Source organism: Manis javanica, chromosome 4, assembly GCF_040802235.1.
Source record: "Manis javanica isolate MJ-LG chromosome 4, MJ_LKY, whole genome shotgun sequence".
Lineage (NCBI taxonomy): Eukaryota > Metazoa > Chordata > Mammalia > Pholidota > Manidae > Manis > Manis javanica.
Window position 1 is genome coordinate 98,108,379 of NC_133159.1, and position 22,511 is coordinate 98,130,889.

At 44.6% G+C, this 22,511-nt stretch overlaps 2 protein-coding genes across 2 annotated transcripts in view; both read left to right on the forward strand.

The window, feature by feature from the left end:
* OVGP1 (oviductal glycoprotein 1) overlaps positions 1 to 8,234 on the forward strand; it is a 28,785-nt gene extending 20,551 nt beyond the window's left edge. The window contains 3 exon segments of the mRNA XM_073234426.1: positions 4,817 to 4,886; positions 4,889 to 4,957; positions 5,934 to 8,234. Of these exon segments, the coding sequence (XP_073090527.1) occupies positions 4,817 to 4,886; positions 4,889 to 4,957; positions 5,934 to 6,487 (693 nt within the window). The 3' untranslated portion in view covers positions 6,488 to 8,234.
* Positions 8,235 to 12,838: 4,604 nt separating this feature from the next.
* LOC108389215 (pepsin B-like) lies at positions 12,839 to 21,120 on the forward strand. The gene is made up of 9 exons (XM_037017022.2): positions 12,839 to 13,003; positions 13,517 to 13,673; positions 14,792 to 14,909; positions 15,413 to 15,531; positions 16,217 to 16,416; positions 17,528 to 17,650; positions 19,429 to 19,576; positions 20,497 to 20,595; positions 20,813 to 21,120. The coding sequence occupies exons 1-9, from the start codon at positions 12,948 to 12,950 to the stop codon at positions 20,963 to 20,965; spliced, it is 1,173 nt and encodes a 390-aa protein (XP_036872917.1). The 5' UTR covers positions 12,839 to 12,947; the 3' UTR covers positions 20,966 to 21,120.
* Positions 21,121 to 22,511: the final 1,391 nt, after the last annotated feature.

The window sequence follows — 22,511 nt, forward strand, 5'->3', positions numbered from 1 at the left end:
TTCTTTACGTGGTTTTATTACCTCTGGTGACAGCTTTTAAACCTTAGGAACACTTCCATCTAAAGCAGTCCCTCCAAAATATACTGTAGAGATGGTTTGTGGGAGGCCAATTCTCTCAGCTTTTGCTTATCTGGAAATTGTTTAATCCCTCCTTCAAATTTAAATGATAATCTTGCCAGATAAAGTAATTGTGGTTCAAGGCCCTTCTGCTTTACTGCATTAAATACATCATGCCACTCCCTTCTGGCCTGTTAAGTTTCTGTTTAGAAGTCTGATGATAACCTGATGGGCTTTCTTTTGTATGTGATCTTATTTCTCTCTCTGGCTGCTTTTAATAATCTGTCCTCATCCTTGATCTTTGTCATTTTAATTACTGTATATCTTGGTGTTGTTTTCCTTGGGTCCCTTATATTGGGAGATCTGTGCACCTCCATGGCCTGAGAGAGTATCTCCTTCCCCAGACTGGTGAAGTTTTCAGCAATTACCTCCTCAAAGACACTTTCTATCCCTTTTTTTCTCTCTTCTGTAACTCCATAATGCGAATGTTGTTCCATTTGGATTCATCACACAATTCTCTCAATATTCTTTCAGTCTTAGAGATCCTTTTTTCTCTCTGTGCCTCAGCTTCTTCATATTTCTCATCTTTTGTTTCTATTTCATTTATCATCTCCTCCACCATATCTAATCTGCTTTTAATACCATTAATTGTGCCCTTCAGTGATTGGATCTCCAACCAGAATTCATTCCTGAGTTCTTGAGTATCTTTCCTTACATCCATGAGCATGTTAATAATTTTATTTTGAACTCTCTTTCAGGAAGATTCATGAGGTTGATGTCATTGAAATCTTTCTCAGGAGTTATATTAATTTTACTCTGAACCAGGTTCCTTTGATGTTTTATATTTGTATATGGCACCCTCTAGTGCCCAGAAGCTCTACTCTCTGGAGCTGCTCAACCCCTTAAGCAATGTCGGGGGTTGCAGGGGAGCAGTATTGGTGCCTGGGGTGGAGGAAAGAGCTGTTTCCTGCTTCCCTACTGCTATGGCTGTCTTCACTGTCCCAGAGCAGCCAGATATGGATCCCTGCTTTCCACAGGCTAATGATAGCCTAATGGGCTTTCCTTTGTATGTGATCTTATTTCTCTCTCTGGCTGCTTTTAATAGTCTGTCCTTATCCTTGATTTTTGTCATTTTAATTACTATATGTCTTGGTGTTTCTTCCTTGGGTCCCTTGTTTTGGGAGATCTGTGTACCTCCATTGCATAAGAGACTATCTGCTTCTCCAGATTGGTGAAGTTTTCAGCAATTACCTCCTTAAAGACACTTTCTATCCCTCTTTCTCTCTTCTTCTTCTTCTTCTGGTACCCCTATAATGTGAATATTGTTCTGTTTGGATTGGTCACACATGCCTCAGCTTCTTTGTATTCCTCTTCTCTAATTTCTATTTCATTTATTGGCCCCTCCAGCATATCTAATCTGCTTGTAAAACCCTCCATTGTATGTTTCATTTTTGATACTGTGTTTGTTCCATAACAATTGGATCTCCAACTGGAATTCATTCCTGAGTTCTTGAATATTTTTCTGTACCTCCAGGAGCATGTTTATGATTTTTATTTTGAAATCTCTTTCAGGAATATTTATTAGTTCATTCTCACTCGATCTTTCTTCTGGGGTAGTTGAGATTTTGCTTTGAACCGGGTTCCTTTGACATTTCATATTTGTATGTGGTGCCCTCTAGTGCACAGAAGCTCTACTCCCTGGAGCTGCTCAGCCCTTGGAGCAATGTCAGGGGTTGCATGGGAGGTGTGTTGGTGCCTGGGGAGAGGAAAGAGCTGTTTCCTTCTTTTTGGCTGCTATGCCTGTCTCTACTACCAGAACCAGTGGGCCGTGCACACAGGTAGAAGCCTCTATGCTTTGCATTTGTAGTGGCTGTAGATGGGGCTTCCCTCTGGCTGGCCTAACACCAGGGTAGGGTTTGCTGGTTTGTGAGCCAGGTGGGGCTGGCTGGAAGAAAGGCATAGTAGGCTGTGTATCATGGAGGGGTTCCTTGTAGCTGGGTAGCCAGCCAGAGGGCTGGAGCACCTGAAGATCGTGAAAGCTCCCAATCTGCTGGGCAGAGTGCACCTGGAGAATTTTGTCTACCTGTCCTTTCTCCTGAGCAGTAAGCTCTGTGCAATCCTTGCACTTTTAGCAGCCCTCTCACTGTTAGGAAGTCTCTCAGACTGCCTGCCTTTCTTTTGTTCCAGACCAGCCAGATATGGATCCCTGCTTTCCACAAGTGGCTGAAATCCCAGTCTCTCCAGGTATTTGCCTGTCTTAGCTTTCCAACCCCCATAATCATGAGAGCCATCTGGTAGTATTTTTTAATGACTTACAACAAAATGACATGCTCTGGTGGTTCCCCAACCTGCCTTTGCTTTGGAATCACCAAAGAAACTTGGTAAATGTAGAGATTCTTTGTTCCACCCCTAATATTCAGTACGTCTTAGAAAGAATCTGCAAACTGTCTTCAGCATGACAGCATGTGATCCTGCCATAAGCAGTTTGGTTTTTTGGATGCTCTGAGAGACTCAGGGGTGTGGGAATGTGAGATAATGAGGTTCTGGATCAGGATGGTTGGGAGGAGAGGCAGTTTATGAATGAGAAACCATCAGGACTTGGCCCCTGCCTGGCTATCAGGGCCTACTAGAGTGAAGCCACAGTCTAACTCACTATGGGTGCTGTAAAATAGAAGAAGCAGGCATGAGCTATTCTTTGGGGGTTTGGGATAGAAAGCACAAGAGATAGGGCAGCAGCAACATAATTTTGTATGTTGACTATACTTGAATAAAAAAATAAAAAAATAAAAGAGAGAGAGAGAGAGAGAAGCAGTTATGAAGGCCCACTGTGCTCCTCCCTGTGCACAGCCCTGGGTGAGGCCTAATGTGTGGGGAGAGTGAGAGAGCCTGGCTTTCAGCCTCCAGGTTCTGACTGTGGTTTGGAAATGGGAGCACAGAAAAACAGCAGTGACTCAGTGGAATTACCCCACTGGATGGAATTAAATGTATGACCCACAAGACATAGGAGAGGGGGTTGACCCCTGTGTGTGGGAAAGCTCAGGATCATCAGGGGATAGTGGCCTCCTCTTGAGGGGCAGTGACTGTGCCTCTCAGAGGCTGAGAGTGACATGGGCCTATTGTGAAGGCGATTCAGGAGTTTCATCATAGAATCTCAGAATGGAGAGAAACCTTGGAGATTATTGTTCAGAGATAATCATCCCTGGAATTTTCAGTGTTCCTGTACTGCCCAGGCATTCTGAGCAAAGGAAATAGACAAGCTGTCATAAAAATAGACAGCTGCTCTCCCTTTTCCTCCAGAGCTTTCACTCTTTTAAGGATTATGAATGTTTGCTCCCCAGACAAGGCTTGCTGACATTCAGAGCAAAGCTCTCAATGTTTCTATAGGGGAGGAGGGCCAGGTATGCCAGCTATTCTATATAAGCTCGAGCCTCATAGTTTTGAGGTTCTCTTGTGCTGCAAACCCCATGCACATGCAGGTGAATATCTGGCCTTTACCATGTCACCTTTGGGCAACTGGGGCCGGGTAGCAACCTCCATGTGCTATTCTGACTGTTCTATTTGCTGTGAGCATTAACAGTGTTCTCTGATCATGAGATATGATGGGGGTGTGAGGTGTGTGTGTACACATAAAACTGGTAGGCCAACTTGTTAGCTTATAAGTGGGATAAAGTCTCAGAATATTTGCAGTTTTGGACTTAACAATAATTGGTTTCCTCCTGTCTCTTATTTTACATCTGGGGAAACTAAATCCCTGAAAGGCCAAGTGATTTTGTGAAGTCATGCAGCTACTTGTCTTTTCCATCAGCCTGGACAGAAAGCATTGGCAAACTAGTAATAGGATGTGGGTTTGAGTCTAAATCCTTCCCTTTAGTTGTATCTGAAGTTTTAAAAATCATGGACAAAAGCCTTTAGTTTCTTATCTGTGAAAAGGGTACAGTATTATCTGCTCTCTCTCTTCTTTATAGCATCACTATGAGATAAGGTATGTGCAAATGACTTTTAAATAGTAAAGCCATACCTTTAGTTTAGGATGATGATAATGGTTTAGCAGCCTGAATAGCAGCCTGAAACCTAGTGAGACAGTATTGAACATTTATGAACATCTCATATGTTCAAGGTGTTGATTCAAATATTTTGCAATAGTTCTTTAATTTAAAAAATCATTTAAAATTGTGGCAAAATATACATAACATAAAATTTAACATTTTAAGTGTCTATTCAGTAGCATTAAATACGTTTACATGGTTGTGTAACAATCACCACCATCCATCTCCAGAACTTCTTCATTTCTGAAACTGAACTGCCATCCCCATTAAACAATCCCCTTCCCTCTCCCCTCAGCCCCTGGTAATCACCACTGTACCTTCCAGCTCTATGAATCTTGCTGCTCTAAGTTCCTCAGATGAATGGAGTCATACAGTATTTGTCCTTCTCTGCCTGGCTTGTTTCACTTAGCATAATGCCTTCAAGTTCCATCCCTGTTGTAGCATGTGCATGTAGAAATTCTTCAAATCTTAAAAATGTTGGAAATGTAATTATTCCTTTTTTGCAATGAGGCAACTAAGACACACAAGATTTATATAACCTTTTCAAGAGCCTATATATAGCTACTAAGTGATAGAGGTTTGAGTCAAATACCTGAGGTACTCCCAGCCACAATACTTTAGTGTTTTCTGAGGTCCATCTTTAGTTTTTTGTCCTTGTAGCCAGTCTGGAGGATAATCAGTGCAGCAGATTGACTGACTCTAACTCTTTTCAGGCATTGTTCTTAAAGAAAGTTCATTTTGGGGAAGCCATGGTGTGGACGTGGATGTTGGACCTGGCTGATGTCAGGGCATTTTCTGTGGTGCTGGCCCCTTCCCCCTTGTTTCCGTGCTGCATGATCTCCTGGTGAAGGCTGGTGAGTAGCTATGAGCTGGATCTGGGGTTGGAAGTTGTATAACCAGGCAGTGGGTGTGTGCCTTCTCATAGATTTAACGGTCTAGTAAGGCCACATGATATTGAGGGATGAGAGTGAGCTTTGATGTCAGGCCAGTCTCTTTTCTAATCTTGGTTTAGATGCATGCTCCATTTGACCTCTGTGAGCTTTGTTATCCCTATTTGTAAAATGGGAATAATCCTTGTACTCATCACATAATTATAAGAACTAAATGAGATAAGGAATTAAAACTGTGCTGGCCCATAGTTAACTCTCAACATATGTTAGTTTATTTCTCTGTTTCTATCTCCTGCTTTCATGGGACAAAGTCCAATAAAGGAAGTTAGGTTTCCTTTGATATCTCTTTGGTAGTAGAGACTACCCTGGCAGTTAGGAGGTGGAATCTGGCATATTAGAGCTGAAACTTCCTTGGAGAAGGTTTATAACCCTCATTTTATGAATAAGGAAACTGGGGCTCAGAGATGGGGCTCCAGCCCAGTTCTTGACAACATGCTGTCTAGAGAAGCTTTCTTGCACCTCAGTGTTATTCCTGATGCTTCCTATAATCAGGGACATAGGAGGTTTCTCCTTGAGGATTCAGCTAGTAAGGAATTAGGCCTTGGGGACAAGGTCTTGCTGAAGATGCAATCAGAGAGGTCAAAGTGGGGGCTTAAGCAAAGAGAATTGGCAGGCTTCTCCTTGGCATTACTCACAAGAAATGTAGCAAATCCACTGAGTGCCTCCAGGTTTCTGGGTCATAATGACATGATGAGGTAGGGCAGCAGGGCTTCTGTATGGTGGGGTTTATCTATGTCCTCAAATGGATGCATTATGAAACCCTCCAGTTCTGGATTTTGAGAGCAGGTACTTCAGCCCTGGAGGGATTCTAGTCCTGCCAGTAATTAATAGGATGGGAAGGGAGTGGTAGGGGTCTCATGTTTTCTATGATTTTCTTTAGAGTTCAGCTCAACTAATTCACCAAAATTTTGGCTCTCGTCTGCAATGAATTCGTCAAGAGCTGGCTCTGATAGGCTGACTGTGACCAAGGTGTTAACCACTGATTTGGGGATTTTGCTCTCTGGAGGAGAGGCTATGGCCACTGAGACCTACAGAAAGTCTGAGATTATGACCACAATCCCTAGATTTGGGATTGTGACCCCTACAAGGGACACCATGTCCTTTGGAAAGCATAGCGTAGCTCTAGAAAGGAAGACTGAGACCCATGGAGAGAATATCACAACCCCTGTGGGCCATCAGTCTGTGACCCTGGGAAAGAAGATTATGACTTCTCAGTATTTTTTGACTGAGACCCATGGAGAGAAGATCATGTCCCATAGAAGGAAGGCTGTAGCTCTTGAAAAGCTGCCTAACCCCTCTGGAAAGAAGACAGTCACCCCTGATGGGCAGACCAAGACTCAAAGAGGAGAGAATTTGACTTCTGAGGTGGAAACTGACCCCGAGGTGTGGCTGTTGGTGGCAGAAGCTGGAGAAAGGCCTTGTCTTTACTTCTAGGTCACCTGCCAGAAGCTGCCTGGGCCCAGCCATCCATAAACCATTATGGGGCAAAACAGGCCCAAAGCCATAGTGAGTTAATCTCTTTTCTGTTGAATAAACTGGAAACACAGAACCCATCTGAGTTCTCTGACATTCTTTTCTTGGAATGACCTGTGAAACCCAATTGTCAGCTTCTTCCTTTTGAGGTCACTTATCCTACTGCTATTTTTGGAAGGAGGGAGTTTGTGTCTAGAGCAAACTGATGTTATCCAGTGTGTATTATGTGCTTCTCTCTGTCATGAACAGAAGCTCACCTCACTGTTGGTCAGAGTCAGAATCTCTTCCAGAGAAGTTTTTCACAGTCCTCAAGAGAGAAGGAAGGAGGAGGGAGGGTTGAGTCTTTCAGTTATAGTTTCAGCGTAACATTTTAGTTGTTTCTAGAAAACACCCCTACTTGATCTCTCCATAAGAAGTGGTTGAGGCGAAGGCAAAATGGAGTATATTTTTGTGTTGTCTGCACTTCTTCTAGGTCTTCTCCCAAAACACCAGTTCCCACATACTATACAGTACAACCTACAGAGTGTTTTCCTGGGCAAGATTACCTCTCATACATTAGTAAAGACATAGGACCTATTTCTAGCCTCCCCTTCTAGGAGACAATGATGTTCAGAGCAGGTGTCATACCTACCCACTAATGTTGCTTTTTCTTTGGGAAGTGCAGCCTCCAACTCTCTAAGATAAGATCTCAAAATAAACTGTCTGCTCCCATGCAAGCGTGCACACACACACACACACACACACACACACACACACACACACACACACACACACAGATGCTTCTCCCCTTCCACATACCCTTTTCCTTGCTTTTATCTGGTTTTAACATAGACAGTCTTCTTCATCTGATGAAGACAATTGCTGCTGGAATCTCTGAACTCGTGTCTTCCCATTGGAAAGAAGACTTGTCTCACCTAATAACTCTATATGAATCTCTAGAAAGACCCTGAAAGCCTCATGAGACTCATGTGGTAATCCTGGTGCCAGTCACTGCATCTATGCAATAAGGCTGCACAATTTTTCTGGGCCTAGATAATGTTGCCATCATTAAGGCCAGACATGGGATAGAACTTTGCCAGTCTAGAGGCAATTGGGGAAGGAGAAGGGTGAATTTCTAAGAAAGGAGTTTGGGAGTTGACAAAATCTAATATAACTCCTCGTATTATTATGAAGGGTTTTTGAAAGAGGATATATAAACAACCATTATTTAACTCTCATTCACTCATTAAGGTTAGCAGAAGATTAGGACAAATTTTCTTTGACATTTCTTGGTGAGGACAGAGGCTACCTTAACAGGAAGAACGGCTAGAATATTAGATGTGAGCTCAAACCAGTGTCTAGAATCTTGGTGCCGGAAGCTGTCACCTAGAGCACAGCTCTGCCCCATGCCTGTCTCCCAGGTGCAGCTCAGTGCCGACCACTCTGCGGACCCTGAGTGGTTGGGAGGCAACAAACAGCAGTTGAAAGGTAGGAATTCTGGGTGCAGAATTTAGAGCAAGTCCCTCAAGTTGGGACTTTTTTTATCCATGGCTTTAGCTGGGAGTTTACTGGAAATGACTGGAAGTGGTTTACTTAAATTCCTAGATTTAACTGCCCTTAATTGGGGTCCTCTATATGGGAAATAAGGACAATTTTCTGCTATTTCCTTTGACACTCACCCTCGATTCTTCACTGCAATATGGTCCCCACCTACTCCCAATTTCACTGATATCTTTGGAAGGGAAATCATGACTCCTGGAGGGGACACTATACCTTTGGAGAGGACCTTGTGCTAACCGCTGGATGTGGGATGATGGGTCACAACAAGAGATGCCAGATTAGCAGTGAGCACTGAAGTTACAGCCCACCCAGACCTCACCTGCACTGCCCAGTGTGAGTGCTTGCTAAGTGCTTCATTAACTTAAGTACTTGTAATTGTACTATAATAAGTGTGGATGGTTATGAATTAATAACTGAAAAATTATATCACACACAAACTCCTGCAATCTACCTTGGAATACCCAATCTGAGGGTACTAGGTTTCATGATCATAGTCTGTTGTTGGCCAAACTAAAGGCTTTTCCCCCTACACCTTCCTCAGATGGCTCAGTCCACAAGCCCTCAGAAATGGCTTCAGTACATAAAACAAAGTCCTTGGTGGTTGTCAAACACTTAGATAAGCATTGCAGCAAGGTCTCAATGCCTACTTACAAGCTCAGATCAGGGGCCCCTAGGACTGAGCACCTCCTTCTAATTCCTTGTCTTCTTTGCGCTCCCTTTCCACCGGGTGCCCTGGGTCAGACCTGATAACCATGAGCCAGGAATTTGAAAGTTTTCAGTTCATAAGATTCTAATAAGGCCTGCTGAGCTCCCTCCCCCCAACTCTTTAAACTCTTCATGAATAATGTGATATGAACAACTGGCCATGACAGTGGTCTTTTAGACTCTGATCATTTCCCATAAGGATGTGCATATCTCACATGATTTACTGAGCTTTGAAATAAATGTATTTGTCACAGAATGACGCCAGTGCTATGTCTCCAAGCACATCTAGTACCTTGAAGAGAAGGTGTTCATACAACCCCAATGGGGGCAGAGTCTTGTGTGTGACTGCTCCCCACTTTCCCCTCCCGGGTGCATCATTTTGACTGATTATTGTGATTGGAGAACACTATGCTGAGCACAGTGGGGATAGTTCAGGAACCAGGCTCCTCCATGACCTTAAAGGAACCAGAGAGATAAGACAAATTACTCAACAGAAGTAGCTGAGAAAACTCAGGCTGATGTGTGCTTTACAGTGTTTCATCTGATGCTGAGAAAGCACTCAGAGAGCTTATGTGCTATTATCATGCTGCAAAGCAGACTTTGCAAATGCAGTGTTAGGGGATGGACAAGAGGCCGGAGGCACACACGTGCGATGCGAGGTCTTAGGAACTGCGGCAAGGTGCTGGTTGGCTGATTTCAACGGGGTGCGAAGGGACAGCCGCAAGCCGAGCAGGCTTGACTCGTGAACAGGCACAAGTTGTCTCAGCCTAGGAAAGCAAGCCTCAGAGAAGATGCTATGAGTTTTGTCACTTCCTAATTTGCATTCTGAAGTCACAGAGAGGGTTGGTTCCTTTCAAAGGGTCAAAAGCCTGTTTTTGTAATATCCTCACCAGGTGACAGTAGCATGCAGCGTTCCCTTTTCCATGTAGGTAGGAAGAAAACTAGGAGAGTATGAGGAAAGCAGCTGGAATTCCTTTCTACAAACAATTAAAGGTAAATCTGTCTTTATCGTTGTAGCTCTGGGGAAGGGTTTTCCCAGGCCAGAGTGAATCCCTTATGAAGCCAGGGAAACCCAAGTAAGAGAAAGGGTATGTTAGGAGAAACCGTTCTTACTGCTTACAGATAGCTCCAGTTCGCTAGGAGGCCAGGACCCGACTCGTCACCTCCAGCGGGCACTGAAGCTCTGCTGACAGGCGCGTTCTCTACTTCCTGCCCACCCCTTCCGGTAGGACCTCCATTGGCGGGTCCTTGGTGACTGGCAGATCCCAGACCAATTACATGCCAGAAATGAAGTAGAGAAAGGCTGTCCTTTCTACACCCCCTGCCCCAGATCCACGCTCTGCAGTGGTAAAACACCTATTGATATGTAAATGCTAAGACTAGGCAGGAGATTCTGCCATTTACCCCACAATCCTTCTAGGTGATACTTTCATGCAGATTGAAGCAAGAGAGCTTGAGCACACCACGCTTAGAGGAGCAGGTTGTTAGAGGTTGAGTTCAGACAAACCAGACTTGAAATCCCAGCCTTGTTTCTCATGGGGAAGTTAAATTCGCCTCCTAAGGTTACAATGGTTAAATGAAATACGTGCCTGAAACGAAGTCGGTGATCTATAAGTGGGAGCGACTGTTAGAAGCACAACTTCTGTAGCTCTTAAGTTTCCCTTTAAAAATTTATCTTATAAAGGAACATTGAATCATACATATGAAATTGGGAACTTCTTTGCCTTTATATATAGCTCAAACGCTTCAAGGGCAGATTCATGACAAAATTCCAGTAACTTCTCTCATGCCAGCTACAAGTTCACTTGGGGAATCATCTTGGTAACTGGGCTCTTCTACTAAATGCTTGTGGAAGGCTATGCTCTGAAAGAAAGAGTGTAAATGGCATATAGGAGGTATTAAGTGTGTCATTTGCTGAATTTAAAAAACAATGGCTCCTTAGTGCGCACAGAATAAAGTCAATATTCCTTAGCATGGTATATGAGGTCTGCCTTACAATCTGGTCTTGCCCTGTAGATACCTAGTACTGTATAGTCCAAAGTTCCACCCAGATTCTCCAGTGTGTGTAATCGGTTTCATGGGGCATGTCATAAATAATCAGATAGAATCGTAGTTAAATACTGAAGATTCTGAGTACATACTGCTTTAATAAATAAATGGTGACTTTAATACAGTAAATTACACTAAGAGTATTCTTATTTTAGCATTACAGTCCCTTCCATTTCAAATGGTTTTTTGGGTAGAAAATAATTTCTGGGCTACAATCAGCACTCTGAGAATGGTGTACATCCTGTGCAGGTCTTAGGATGAGTTTTGGCCGGTGAGGAACCATGCTGGGAATTGCTTTTCTAACCACACTGTCCACAATATTCATCCTTTGTGCTATCATTCAAGCCTTTCTTCTGCCTGCAATGGCTTTCTTTCTTCCCTGACTCCTCATCTAGTGTCCCACAAGGTCCCCACTCAAGTTTTTAATTTTTCTAGGTTTTTGTCCCCATTTCAACAAAGAATTGAAGGGCAGAGACACAGTACTGAGGCAGAGTAAAAGTTTTATTTAAAGTTATGCACATAAAGAGAAAGTGTGGGTGTCCTCAGAGAGGAGGCACCCTTAAAGATTGGGGGTTCCCTGTTTTAAGGATTTTTCAGTAATGTGACAAAGGGCTAGGGGGTGTAGACTTGTTTAAATGGTCTCAAGATGTTTATCTTTGCTGAGAGATATTAGTCTCTTCTCTTCTACTATCAGTCATCCAGGCAATTCTGCAAAATTAACACAAGAAATTTACTGATCCCATTTTTCTCCAGGAGAGCACTTCCCTCTGGGAACATACCCATCAGGACAGCCTGCCTTTTCCCTAAGTAGGCTGAGTTACTGTCTGTTTGCTAAAGAATATGTTAAGTATCTTACATCTTAACTTCCTGGGTTTTAAAATGCAACCTTAGCTTTAAGGTGGAATCTTTCCTGTTTTTACTATGCTGTTTATAACTGCGCTTGTTTGCTAAATTAGTCATGATGCTTGTCTCCTTCCCAGGTTGCAAATTACTTGATTAGGGGCTGGAGAAGGAAAAAAACAGCATATAGGTTAAGTTAAAGAAAAAGCTGGGCCTTTTAGCAGGCTAAAGTAAATTTTACAGTGGCACAATCTAATTGACACAATGAAGACATTGGCTATGTGCTCACATACTTTATCTGCTGAATATCCAAGTTACTCCTGGCCTTTGTAGCCTCAACTCATTAACTGATTAACTTTGTAACTGTTCTCTAGCTCTCTAGTTTTAATTGGTTAACACTTTGAGCCCCTTTTAGTGGACTTCACTGGCATTATATACTCTCCACCCATCTTATATCTATTCTTCGGCCTAACAAAATGTTACCTCTTCTGTGAAGCCTATTTCATCCCACCAGAAACTATCACTCCATCTTTCTGTTTGCCTTGTGACACCACCCTCATTCATTCAACACATCTGAATGCTAGAGTGACCACATCACCTCATAATTTCATAATTTGCTTATATGTCAATCATTCCAGCAGGAATGCAGATATTTGCACAAAAGGACCATTTCTTAATTATATTTGTGTTCCCAGAAATAACTATGGAGATGAGTAGGTGGGGGCATTCAATAAATGTTGGCTAATTCGTGAACTAAGATACTGAAAATAAAAAGCAGAGTATTGTAGACTATGAGAGTCATATATAGAAGACTATAGATGAGACTGATCATAGGAAGAGTGGGAAAAGAAGTAGAGAGTACACATAAGTCTCAAAAAAACACCTCCCCTTTCAGAGCCAAAGAACAAATCGTTCCATTGTTCTGGTAGAAGTTGCTGGCACCTATTTCCCAGTATACACTGGCACGAGAATCCTTTGCCCCAGCACATTTTAACATCATTATCACATCCTAATCTCTAGATCCCATCAGCAAAGCCATTAATTGCTGTTTAAATTGACCACAGTCTGGATATCAAAGTCCCCCATGCCTGCCAGAGGGAACAACAAACAGAATCCATGGATATGTAGAGGCACAAGCTGGTACAAAGGTAGAAAAGCCCACATGCCTAGAGATGCAAAGTATAGGGAGACTAGGGTATAAGAGGGAGACCCAGCCTCCCTCTGTGTGCTCCACACCTGTGTCTGGCACCCGATCCTGTGTGTTGGTGGGCACTTGAAGATCAGCACCATGAAGATCCTGGTCTTGGCCTTGGTGTGTCTACACCTCTCAGAGGGTTTGGAAAGGTATGTGTAGGATTCAGCTGCATAGGAATTCTAGTCCTAAAGGAGCACAATAATTAGGGAAGAGCAAAGGCTTGCTGCAGGTCTCTGGGAAAGGCGGTCATATTGTCTCTTGGTGCCATGGACAGAAAACCCACTGGGGCCAAGACTTGAAACGTAAAATTATCTGTGTGTGTGTATAAAGGAGGGTTGGGTGATTTGTTGGCTAAGAAGGCACGAAATAGGGTCTCTGCACCAACGTTACAGAAGGAACTGGCAGGACAAAGATATTTATTTTCTGGAAGCAATATAGAAGCACAAAAATCCCAAATGTGTGGTGTGGTGTAGTGTCTTCCCAGGCTGGGCACACTGGAATGACTTCAGTGGTCAGACTTGCTAAAATGTGGGGGCATTTCCTGTAGAAGACTTGTTGAGAAGAGTCCTGAAGAGGTTGAAAACTCCAGGTCAGACCATTGAGGGGCTTGCCTTAGTGGAGCAAGTGAAGCTCTTTCCTTTTGTGGACCCTATTCTCTGCAGAGTCATCCTGAGGAAAGGCAAGTCTATCCGCGAGGCCATGGATGAACAGGGTGTACTGGACACATTCCTCAAGAACCACCCAAAGGGTGATCCAGCTGCCAAGTATCACTTCAACAACGATGCTGTTGCTTATGAGCCCATCACCAACTACCTGGATGTGAGTGAAGGGGGAGGTGATGGCCACAGCCCCAGGCTGGTAACCCTTCTTAGATACTCATTTACACCTCTTATAGCCCTGCTTTAATCCCATCTACCTCCCTATGGAAAGTGTCTGAATAACTTATGAGCAGGCACCATCTACTAGAATAGCAGTTTCCTTTCCTTCCTCCTCCCCTCTCATTACTGGCTCATCTCTTCAAGCCCCATTTATAGGGTTAAGAGATGTATAGTAAGAAGGTTCAAGTCAGTTGAGAAACCCAAATAAAGTCCTAGCATGAGCTGCAGGGGAAAGAAGGGAAACACATGCACGGCTGCAAGGCAAAATCTCCAGTGGCTGCAGACACTGTAAATCTCCCCCTTTGCACAGATACACTGGCACCCAGAGCAAATATTGGAATGCTTTTGAGGCTACAGTGTCTGCTCAGGGCACCTCCACATATTGGTGTCCTGTGGATTGCCTTTAGTGGGAAGGTGCCCAGAGCATCAGAGCTGGAAGCCGCCTTAGGATCTCCTATTTCAACTCCTACATTTTGTAGATAAAGGAACTAGGGGTGTATGTGATATGTATGACTGGCCCCAGTTCACTTAGAACTAAACCATCTCCCAGTGGAATTCTCTTCTTGTTTTCCATGTTCGCTCTACCCTAGACTTCGTAGCGCCCTTTGCTGCTATGTGTCCAGGACGGAGGACCATGGTGGCCTAGAACAGTGGGGGACAAGGAAGATGAATGTGCATGAATGTGTGTGTGTGTGTGAAGGTGCGGGCATGGACACTGGGAAGGAGAAAAAGTGATTGTGTCTCCTATTGTGTGTGCTTTGACAAGCATAGTAAATCCATGGAGGTATCACCTTATTGCAAAGTAGAAAACACATTTGGAAAAGGATATTGTCTTGCCACACTGAGTACTAAGTGTCAGCTGGCCAAAGGCTGCCATTAGGGACTAAAAGGGAATACTGAGAGGAGCTGTCTCCCAAAGGAAAGGAGAACTAGTGGAGTAGCCTCCTATTCCTCCGAGGGAAAGGCTTGCTCAAGCGTGGCTTCCGGTGGGTCAGCTTCTTACCCATTCTGATGATAAGGCACGGCTTCCTAACTAGGGTGATAACCCTGTCTTTGCAGAGTTACTACTTCGGGGAAATCAGCATCGGGACACCACCCCAAAATTTTCTGGTCCTCTTTGACACTGGCTCCTCCAACCTGTGGGTGCCCTCCACCTACTGCCAGAGCCAGGCCTGCTGTGAGTACCCACTATCGCCAGCACCTGTGGATGGGGCAGAGGCAGCCCAGAGTCAGGATAGGGCACGGGATCATCTATGATCTCATTCACCTTAAATTAGGAACATCTAGAAATCCTGCCCTCAGTCTACATTTCTGAAGTGCTGACAGTTCTGGAGAGACACAGCCGAAATAGTCTAAGCTTTCCATCCCTTTCTACATTCTTCCTTTCCCTCCCCCACTCCTGTGGGCTCCTATAGGATCAGTCACATCACATGGACTTCCTTGCACTTTTGAGGTGATCCTTCCCTCAGGGATTGGTAGGTAGGAATGAATATGGACAACATGTGTTATGTGAGGTGACAGATTTTACTGGGGCTAACACAGTTTCTGTATAGCACAAAGGACCTGAGGCCATGGCTTGATCCCAGCTTTGGTCTGATAATTCCAGAGCATGGAGCATAAATTGTCTTCAAGTATTTGGAAAGCAGTGAATGACAGTATATTCCATTCCATGTGCTGCAGCGGATCACAACAGGTTCAACCCCAGCCAGTCCTCCACCTTCAGAAACAATGGGCAAACCTACACACTGTACTATGGGAGTGGCAGTCTGACCGTGTTCCTGGGATATGACACTGTGACGGTGAGTGATGTGCTTCTAGCCTCTGACTGTGGTGGCTTGGCTCTCATTTTCTAGAGTCTGAAGGTGTCAAGAGAAATCCATGATTACTAATAAGGCACAATGTTCCCAGCAGCTGAGAATTGGAAAGAATTCCAAGGGCCATCAAATTCAACCTTCCCAAGTAAAGAATTGCTTCCACAGCTGTTCTGATGGCAGAAAGCCCTTTACTTTGTAAAATTGTTGTGTCTTGTGATTTTTCTCACTGTATTAACTCTGCCCTGTGCCACCACATAGGAAAAATCTGCTTCCTCCTCCCAACAATTTCACTTTGGATATTTGAAGACCTGCCCTTTCACTAGTAACTTCCTTCTTTAGTCAAATACCCACAATACCTGAACCATGTTTGCATGTGAATTTTCAATATCAAACCACTTCTGTCCTTTCCCTGTCCCTGGAAATGATAACTCTCACTTCAAGAAAGCACTGCTTCTGCTTTCCCCCAATATCCACACTCTCTTTTCCAAGACACACATGGTTGGTGGTGCTGCTACACTCTCACTCTCCACGCCCACTCCCATGATGGAGCTCACATGGGAGAAGCCAGCTTTCTGACCCCAGGAGAGTTCCAGAGTCCAGACCCTGGACACCCAAATCTGTGGAGATTTTGTCCACCTGAAACGTTAGCCTTTCTCTCTGTTCAACTCAGGTCCAGAACATCATCATCCAAAACCAGGAGTTTGGCCTCAGTGAGGATGAACCCAGTAACCCCTTCTACTACTCAGACTTTGATGGGATCCTGGGAATGGCCTACCCCAGTCTGGCTGTGGGGAATGACCCAACGGTGATGCAGAGCCTGCTGCAGCAGGGCCAGCTCACCCAACCCATCTTCAGCTTCTACTTTTCTCGGTAAGAATATTTGTCCAAGAAAGGACTGAACAAACAAGACTCTGAGAGGACTTTGAACATCTCAACATCAGAAAGGGCCCAGGTCATAAAGTTTCTTGTCATGATGACTATTACTTACTATAAGCAATCCTTGCATTACTGAAAATATGTTATGACATTTTATAGGAAAATTTTATTTCAAATGCACTGTAAGATATTTAACTATGGCCCTAAGCCATATGATGACTCTTAAAAATGAGGAGTTATCCCTCACATTTCTTTAGTAAATCTGGAGAATGCTCCATTAGATTAGCACAGCTGTAGAGCTATAACACATAGTAAAGAGAATCATGATGAAACGTTAATGGCAATAACACCTCTGGCTTCATAAAGTGTTCTTGGAGCAATTACTTCAAATGATGCCTCCCAAATGCTTTATTAGTCCCATTTCTTCAGTGAGGAAATGGAGGCTGAAACAGATTGTCAGTGCTGAGTAAAGTCACTCACTGGTAGGTGTGAAGCTAATACTCAAACTCAGGTATCTTGACCCAATACTTTTCCTATGCCACCCAGCCTTGGACTACAGGGCAGCCTTTGCTCTCTGATCCTTATTTTCTTAATGCCTGATTCTCAGGGTACCTGAAATGCGAATGTCTTTCATCTGTGAGTGGCAGGCTCAGGGTGGTGAACACAAGAGGCCTGAATCCTTGTAACACTGTCTAGTTACCAACCTGACACGACAGGGGCATCTCCATCATAACACACTTGAGATCTCTGTCAGGTCCAATCCAGGTATCCCAGAGGGGTCTCTTCTTATTCTCCCTTTGTCTGGGGGTTTATTTGAGATACTTTCATACCTTGTTCCTGGATGCCTGGGTGACCATTCTGTCCCTTCCTTTCTGGGCATAGTCTGTGTTTCCATTTCTCTGATACTTTGGGTGTCTCTCTGACAAGACTATTCTCCCACATGCCGTGAGCCAGATGGGAGTCTGAAGAGCAGCTTGGAGGAGAGCAGTCCTTATTTCTGTGGCCCTTCTGTGTCTGAGGGGGCCAGGTTAGGTGGCGGGAGAGACAGGAACTGCCTGATGCATTTGTGATGTGGGAATTCATGCTCTTCTCCATTACTCCTCAGCCAACCAACCTATCAGTATGGTGGAGAGCTCATCCTGGGAGGCGTGGACACCAATCTCTACTCTGGACAGATTGTCTGGGCTCCTGTCACCCGGGAAATGTACTGGCAGATTCCCATTGAGGAGTAAGTAGAGGACAGTTCCTATGGATTAAGGACACTGCTGGGTGTTCCTCGAGCATGACATTTCCTGTTCCTATCATGGCACAGATTTCTTAAAACTCACCAAGCCCTCAGGCTGAGATTGTCCTGAAGCTTGGTAGCCTGTGACCCCTAGCTCTAGACTCATCTACTTGAGCTGGTCACTGAGACTTGTCATGCCAGCAGGTTGCTCATTCCAGGCACTGTGAATCCAAGTCTTTGTTCTTGGGAGCTTCATTATCCTAATCACACAGTCGTTACCACTTCCATCATCAGTAAAAGTGACAGCTGCCATTGGTACTTTCTATATGCCAGTTACTAAAGTATTGTTGTATATAATTTACATAACAACACTATAAGGAGGTCAGCAGTATATTTCATTCTATAGATAAAGAGGGCAAGGTGCAGAACATGAAAAACTTTTTCAAAATCATACATTTCACAAGTTTAAATTTTGAGTTCAGTGTTATCTGATCCCAGAGCTCATTGTAATGAATCAGTTACTCCTACTTAAAAGTCTTGAAGGATTCTCCATCATACGCAAACTAAAGACAAAACACTTTGGCCTATACTCAGGACCACATAAAAGCTAGGCTCTGTCTTTCAATATGCCTTCCCACCACTTCCTGGTCTGGGACATGAGCTTCATCCAGTCACTGCATCTTGTTTCCTTTTTGCATTCTTTTCTTTTGTTATCACTGGAAATGTGCCTCCTCTCGTCTGTGCTTATTTGAATTGTAGGCGTCATTCAGAGCCCAGTTTAATTCCTGCCACCTTCAAAAAGTCCTCTTAGAGAGCGCAGTCCACATGATCCCTTTCTTAATCCAATTGTATTTACCTGCTCCTGTCACTATATATATATCACTATACATATGTCACTATATAGACATGTATGCATGTTTCCTGATTACTGGGAAAGGCACTGGGGAAACAGCCCAATGTGCAAGCATATATAGAGAGAGATAAGAGCTTGGCATGTTTGGGACAAGTGTACTGTGCTTGGAATGGAGGTGTCTTTTTCACATGGACCAATGTCACTCGCTCTATAAGCATCGCTTCTCAGAAAAATCCTTGTCTGACCCCCCAGACTAGATCGAGCCCCCCATTCCTGGCACGTTGCATTTCCTTCAGAGCACATCTCATGGCAATATGATTTGCATGTTTTTGTTACATGTCTTGCCTTTCCTCCAGACTGTGGTGTCTGTCTTGTTCACTATTGTATCTCCACATGCCTCGGCTCCTGGACAGTGCCCAAATATGTGGGGAATGAAGAGGAAAGGTAGAGCAGCAGAAAAGGCTGAACAAGGAATCAGGGACTGAGTCACATGGAGTTTATCAGCTACTGCCTTATGGGGGTTAGTCAGGGCTTAATGTATTGTATTGTCTCACCTTTATTAGAACATGCTCCCAAACAGTAAGTATAAGTTTACCCCCACCTTATATCTCCATAATCCCTGTAAGAGTGTCTTGCTAAGTGGGTGGTCAAAGAGCATTGTTAATAATTACGAGCCCTACTGGGTGCTGGGCTCCAAAGAGCCCAGAAGCTTTTGGTCAGAGCTGCAGGGGTTACCAGACCAAGACTGAGGTTGTGGCTCCAACAATCACAAATGCACAGGAGCGTTCCATGAGGGGCCGGGTCGTGGGGTGGCCTGGTTTCCTGGAAAAGGCAGGAAGTTGGAGATGCTGGGTTGTGGGGATTGGGGTGGACATGGCTCCTGGTTGCAACAGGGATGCCTGACTCTCTTTGTACTGGTGCCCCTCAGGTTTGCTGTTGGTAACCAGGCCACCGGTTTGTGCTCCCAGGGCTGCCAGGCCATTGTGGATACGGGAACCTTCCCACTGGCTGTTCCCCAGCAGTACATGAGCTCCTTCTTGGAGGCCACAGGAGCCCAGCAGGCTCAGAACGGTGATGTGAGTAACCAGGAGCCAAGGGCTTCTCTGCACTTCCAGGCAGGCTCTGCCCAGAAGCCTGAGTGCAATTATTTCAGAAGACAGAGGGTGAGGGGTTGGGTGGGGACCTGAGCCCCTGGCAGGACACATAAGGTGGGAATACAGTATGGCATTTCAGGCAGAGCCCTCAATGCAAGGAAGGATAAGGGAAGGGAGTATTACCTGCTCCGTCCAGACTGCGAGTGTGAGGTAAGAGCTTGGCATGTCTGGGACAAGTGTACTGTGCATTGGAAGAATTCCATCCCTCCATGGCTATGGCCGGTGCTGCTAATCCACTGCAGACTCCAGGAGCCCATTTTACCTTGGTCTGGCCACTGTCCTATTGCAATAGAGTCAGGACACGCTGCATTTCTCCATTCCACTTGGGATTCTTTCTTCCCTAGGAATTCACCTTTGGGTGTTCTCCTGAGCAGCTGGCTGGCCCACACCCACTCCCTTTGTACACATATCTCTGGTTTGCTTCTCCCTGCAGAAGGGGTCAGGGCCCAGACTGCATTTTGATTCCTCAGTGGGTGTGTGTGAGCATCCCAGGGACAGGTGCACACCAGTGTGGCTGTGAGAGTGTGTGAGAGCAGCTTCTTCAATGTGTGCACATGTTCTTTCTCTGTGATTTCTGTTTTCTGAGGTTAGATATTGATTTGGAATTGGCCTAACTTCCTATGGCTATTATAACACAAGCCATGCCTAAGGGCTGAGGTGTTTTTAAGGAGAGGACTCAAGAAGCCAGCACGCTTCATCACTCTGTTCCTGGGGATCACGCCTTGCTTTGCATGCCCTGGACTGCCTCTGTTGGAAGGTCACGAAGAGTCTCACAGGGCTTGGGCCCTTGTCTGGGCTTCCAGCCCCTGGTGCTCTGCATCTCTGCCTCTCTTCTCTCACAGTATGTAGTCAACTGCAACTATGTGCAGAGCTTGCCCACCATCACCTTCATTATCAGCGGATCCCAGCTCCCTCTGCCTCCCTCTGCCTACGTCATAAACGTATGTAATTACTCCCTGTTGATATAGTTGGACGGGCCCTAACACTGTCCCTGTCGCAGCTCACATCTGAGTGCCTGTGGGGAATCACCACGGGCAGCGCTGAGGGTGAAGAAGAATTCCGTCCCCACAGGTCATGGACTGTTAGCTGGGGGAGTGCCTAAGGGGAAGTGTCTCTACTGTGCAGCTGGTTATTTTCTCACATCCTTTGTCTCTTCAGAAAAATGGCTACTGCACACTCGGGATTGAGGCCACATATCTGCCTTCCCCCACTGGGCAGCCCCTGTGGATTCTGGGAGATGTCTTCCTCAGGGAATATTACAGTGTGTATGACATGGCCAACAACAGGGTGGGCTTTGCCTACTCTGCATAGACTGGCGAGAGGCAGCTGTCTCCACCGTCCCTGGAGGCCTCTGAGGTTGCCCTGATGTTTGTGTGTGCCAACAGCAGCATTTTCAACTGTCTTGACCCTTTCTGATCACTAGACTCTTACCCCCTGCAACTAATAAACAGGAAATTCTGAATGTTTCTGGTGATCCAAATGTCTTTTGTTGTTTTCTGCTTCTAGCAGTTCATTCTAAATTCAATCTTCACAGCAGCCAGGAGGGGTGTACTCAGTGGTCCCTGGGAGAGCCCGCAGTTGGGGAGGTCTCTGAGCAGAAACTGGGGCAGATGTTAGGGATGCAGTGGAATGCATGAGAAGTTCTGGCTGGATGTTATCATGCTCCCAGCATGCTCTCCTCTGTTTTTTCTCTCCATTCTTAGAAAAGAACATGAACCAGAACAACTGCTCACTGAAGAATATTAGACAAGGAAAAAAAAAACCTTAGTGAGCATTTCAAATGTGTGTTCTCAAAGCAAACATGATCAGAAAACAGTTTTGTGTGTGTGTTTGTGTTATGTGTGTTTGTGTGTAGCTGAGCAGCACAGTTTTAAGAATATGAATGTTATCTCGCATTTTCATAGTCCCCATGACTCCTTACTTGTACCATCATGCTGCCTCCCATATGCACTTACCTGTTAGGGCCTGAAAGCATTTGAGTTTAAAATCCCAGTGTTATTTTCCAGTGAAAGGAGCTGAGGCATGGTGCAGGGATCATGCAGGTAGCATTAAATATGATCCAGATCAATGTAATATATATATATTTTTACTTACTGTTATATAATAAAGTCGTATGCATGCAATCCACCCAAGCCTGCCACTATCAATAAGGCATGGCTTTGGCCATTTTCAAAACAGCAGACATATTGGTTGAGTTTTTCCCTGTTTGAAGTAAGTCCAGTAGCTGAATTTCCATTACACAGGCAGTTATCAATCAGGAGGAGTGCGTTCTTCCAATGCAGAAATGCTGCCTCCAGGGAATTACAAACTGGCGCCGCTGGGACCTCAAATCTCTTTCAAACAATGTCATTAGAAAAACGTATCTGGAAAGAATACGCAAAGCATTCCCAATCCGGTTGTGTGCGGGTGGTGGTGGGTGTAGGTCTGCATTTTCCTGCATCATTTCATTGGTCCCCTCTGCCAACATAATGGAGTTGATCTTTTTGAATTGAGTAGTGTCTGCACTCGAACCATTCCTATTTTCCTTCATTTTGTGTATCTTTTTTGGAGAAATAGGTTCTTGTTGTCAAAGGAAGGGAGGAGCCAGTCAGCCCTAATTCACCTCCATCCTCATCCCTTGCTGTGTCAGCCACGGCTCCTGCCTCTATTCGTGCTCTGCCCTTTGGCTTCAACTATTTGGAGCACAGATCTTGAGTTCCAGATAAAATTTATCTAGGGTTCTCAATACTAACATACATCCAGCTTTATGTTATCAGGAGTAACCTGAAATTCATCAGCAGGCACCAGCCCACTGGAACAACATATGGTATTGGTAAAGCCAGAGCCAGAACATTCTACCTGCTTCTGGATCCTAGAA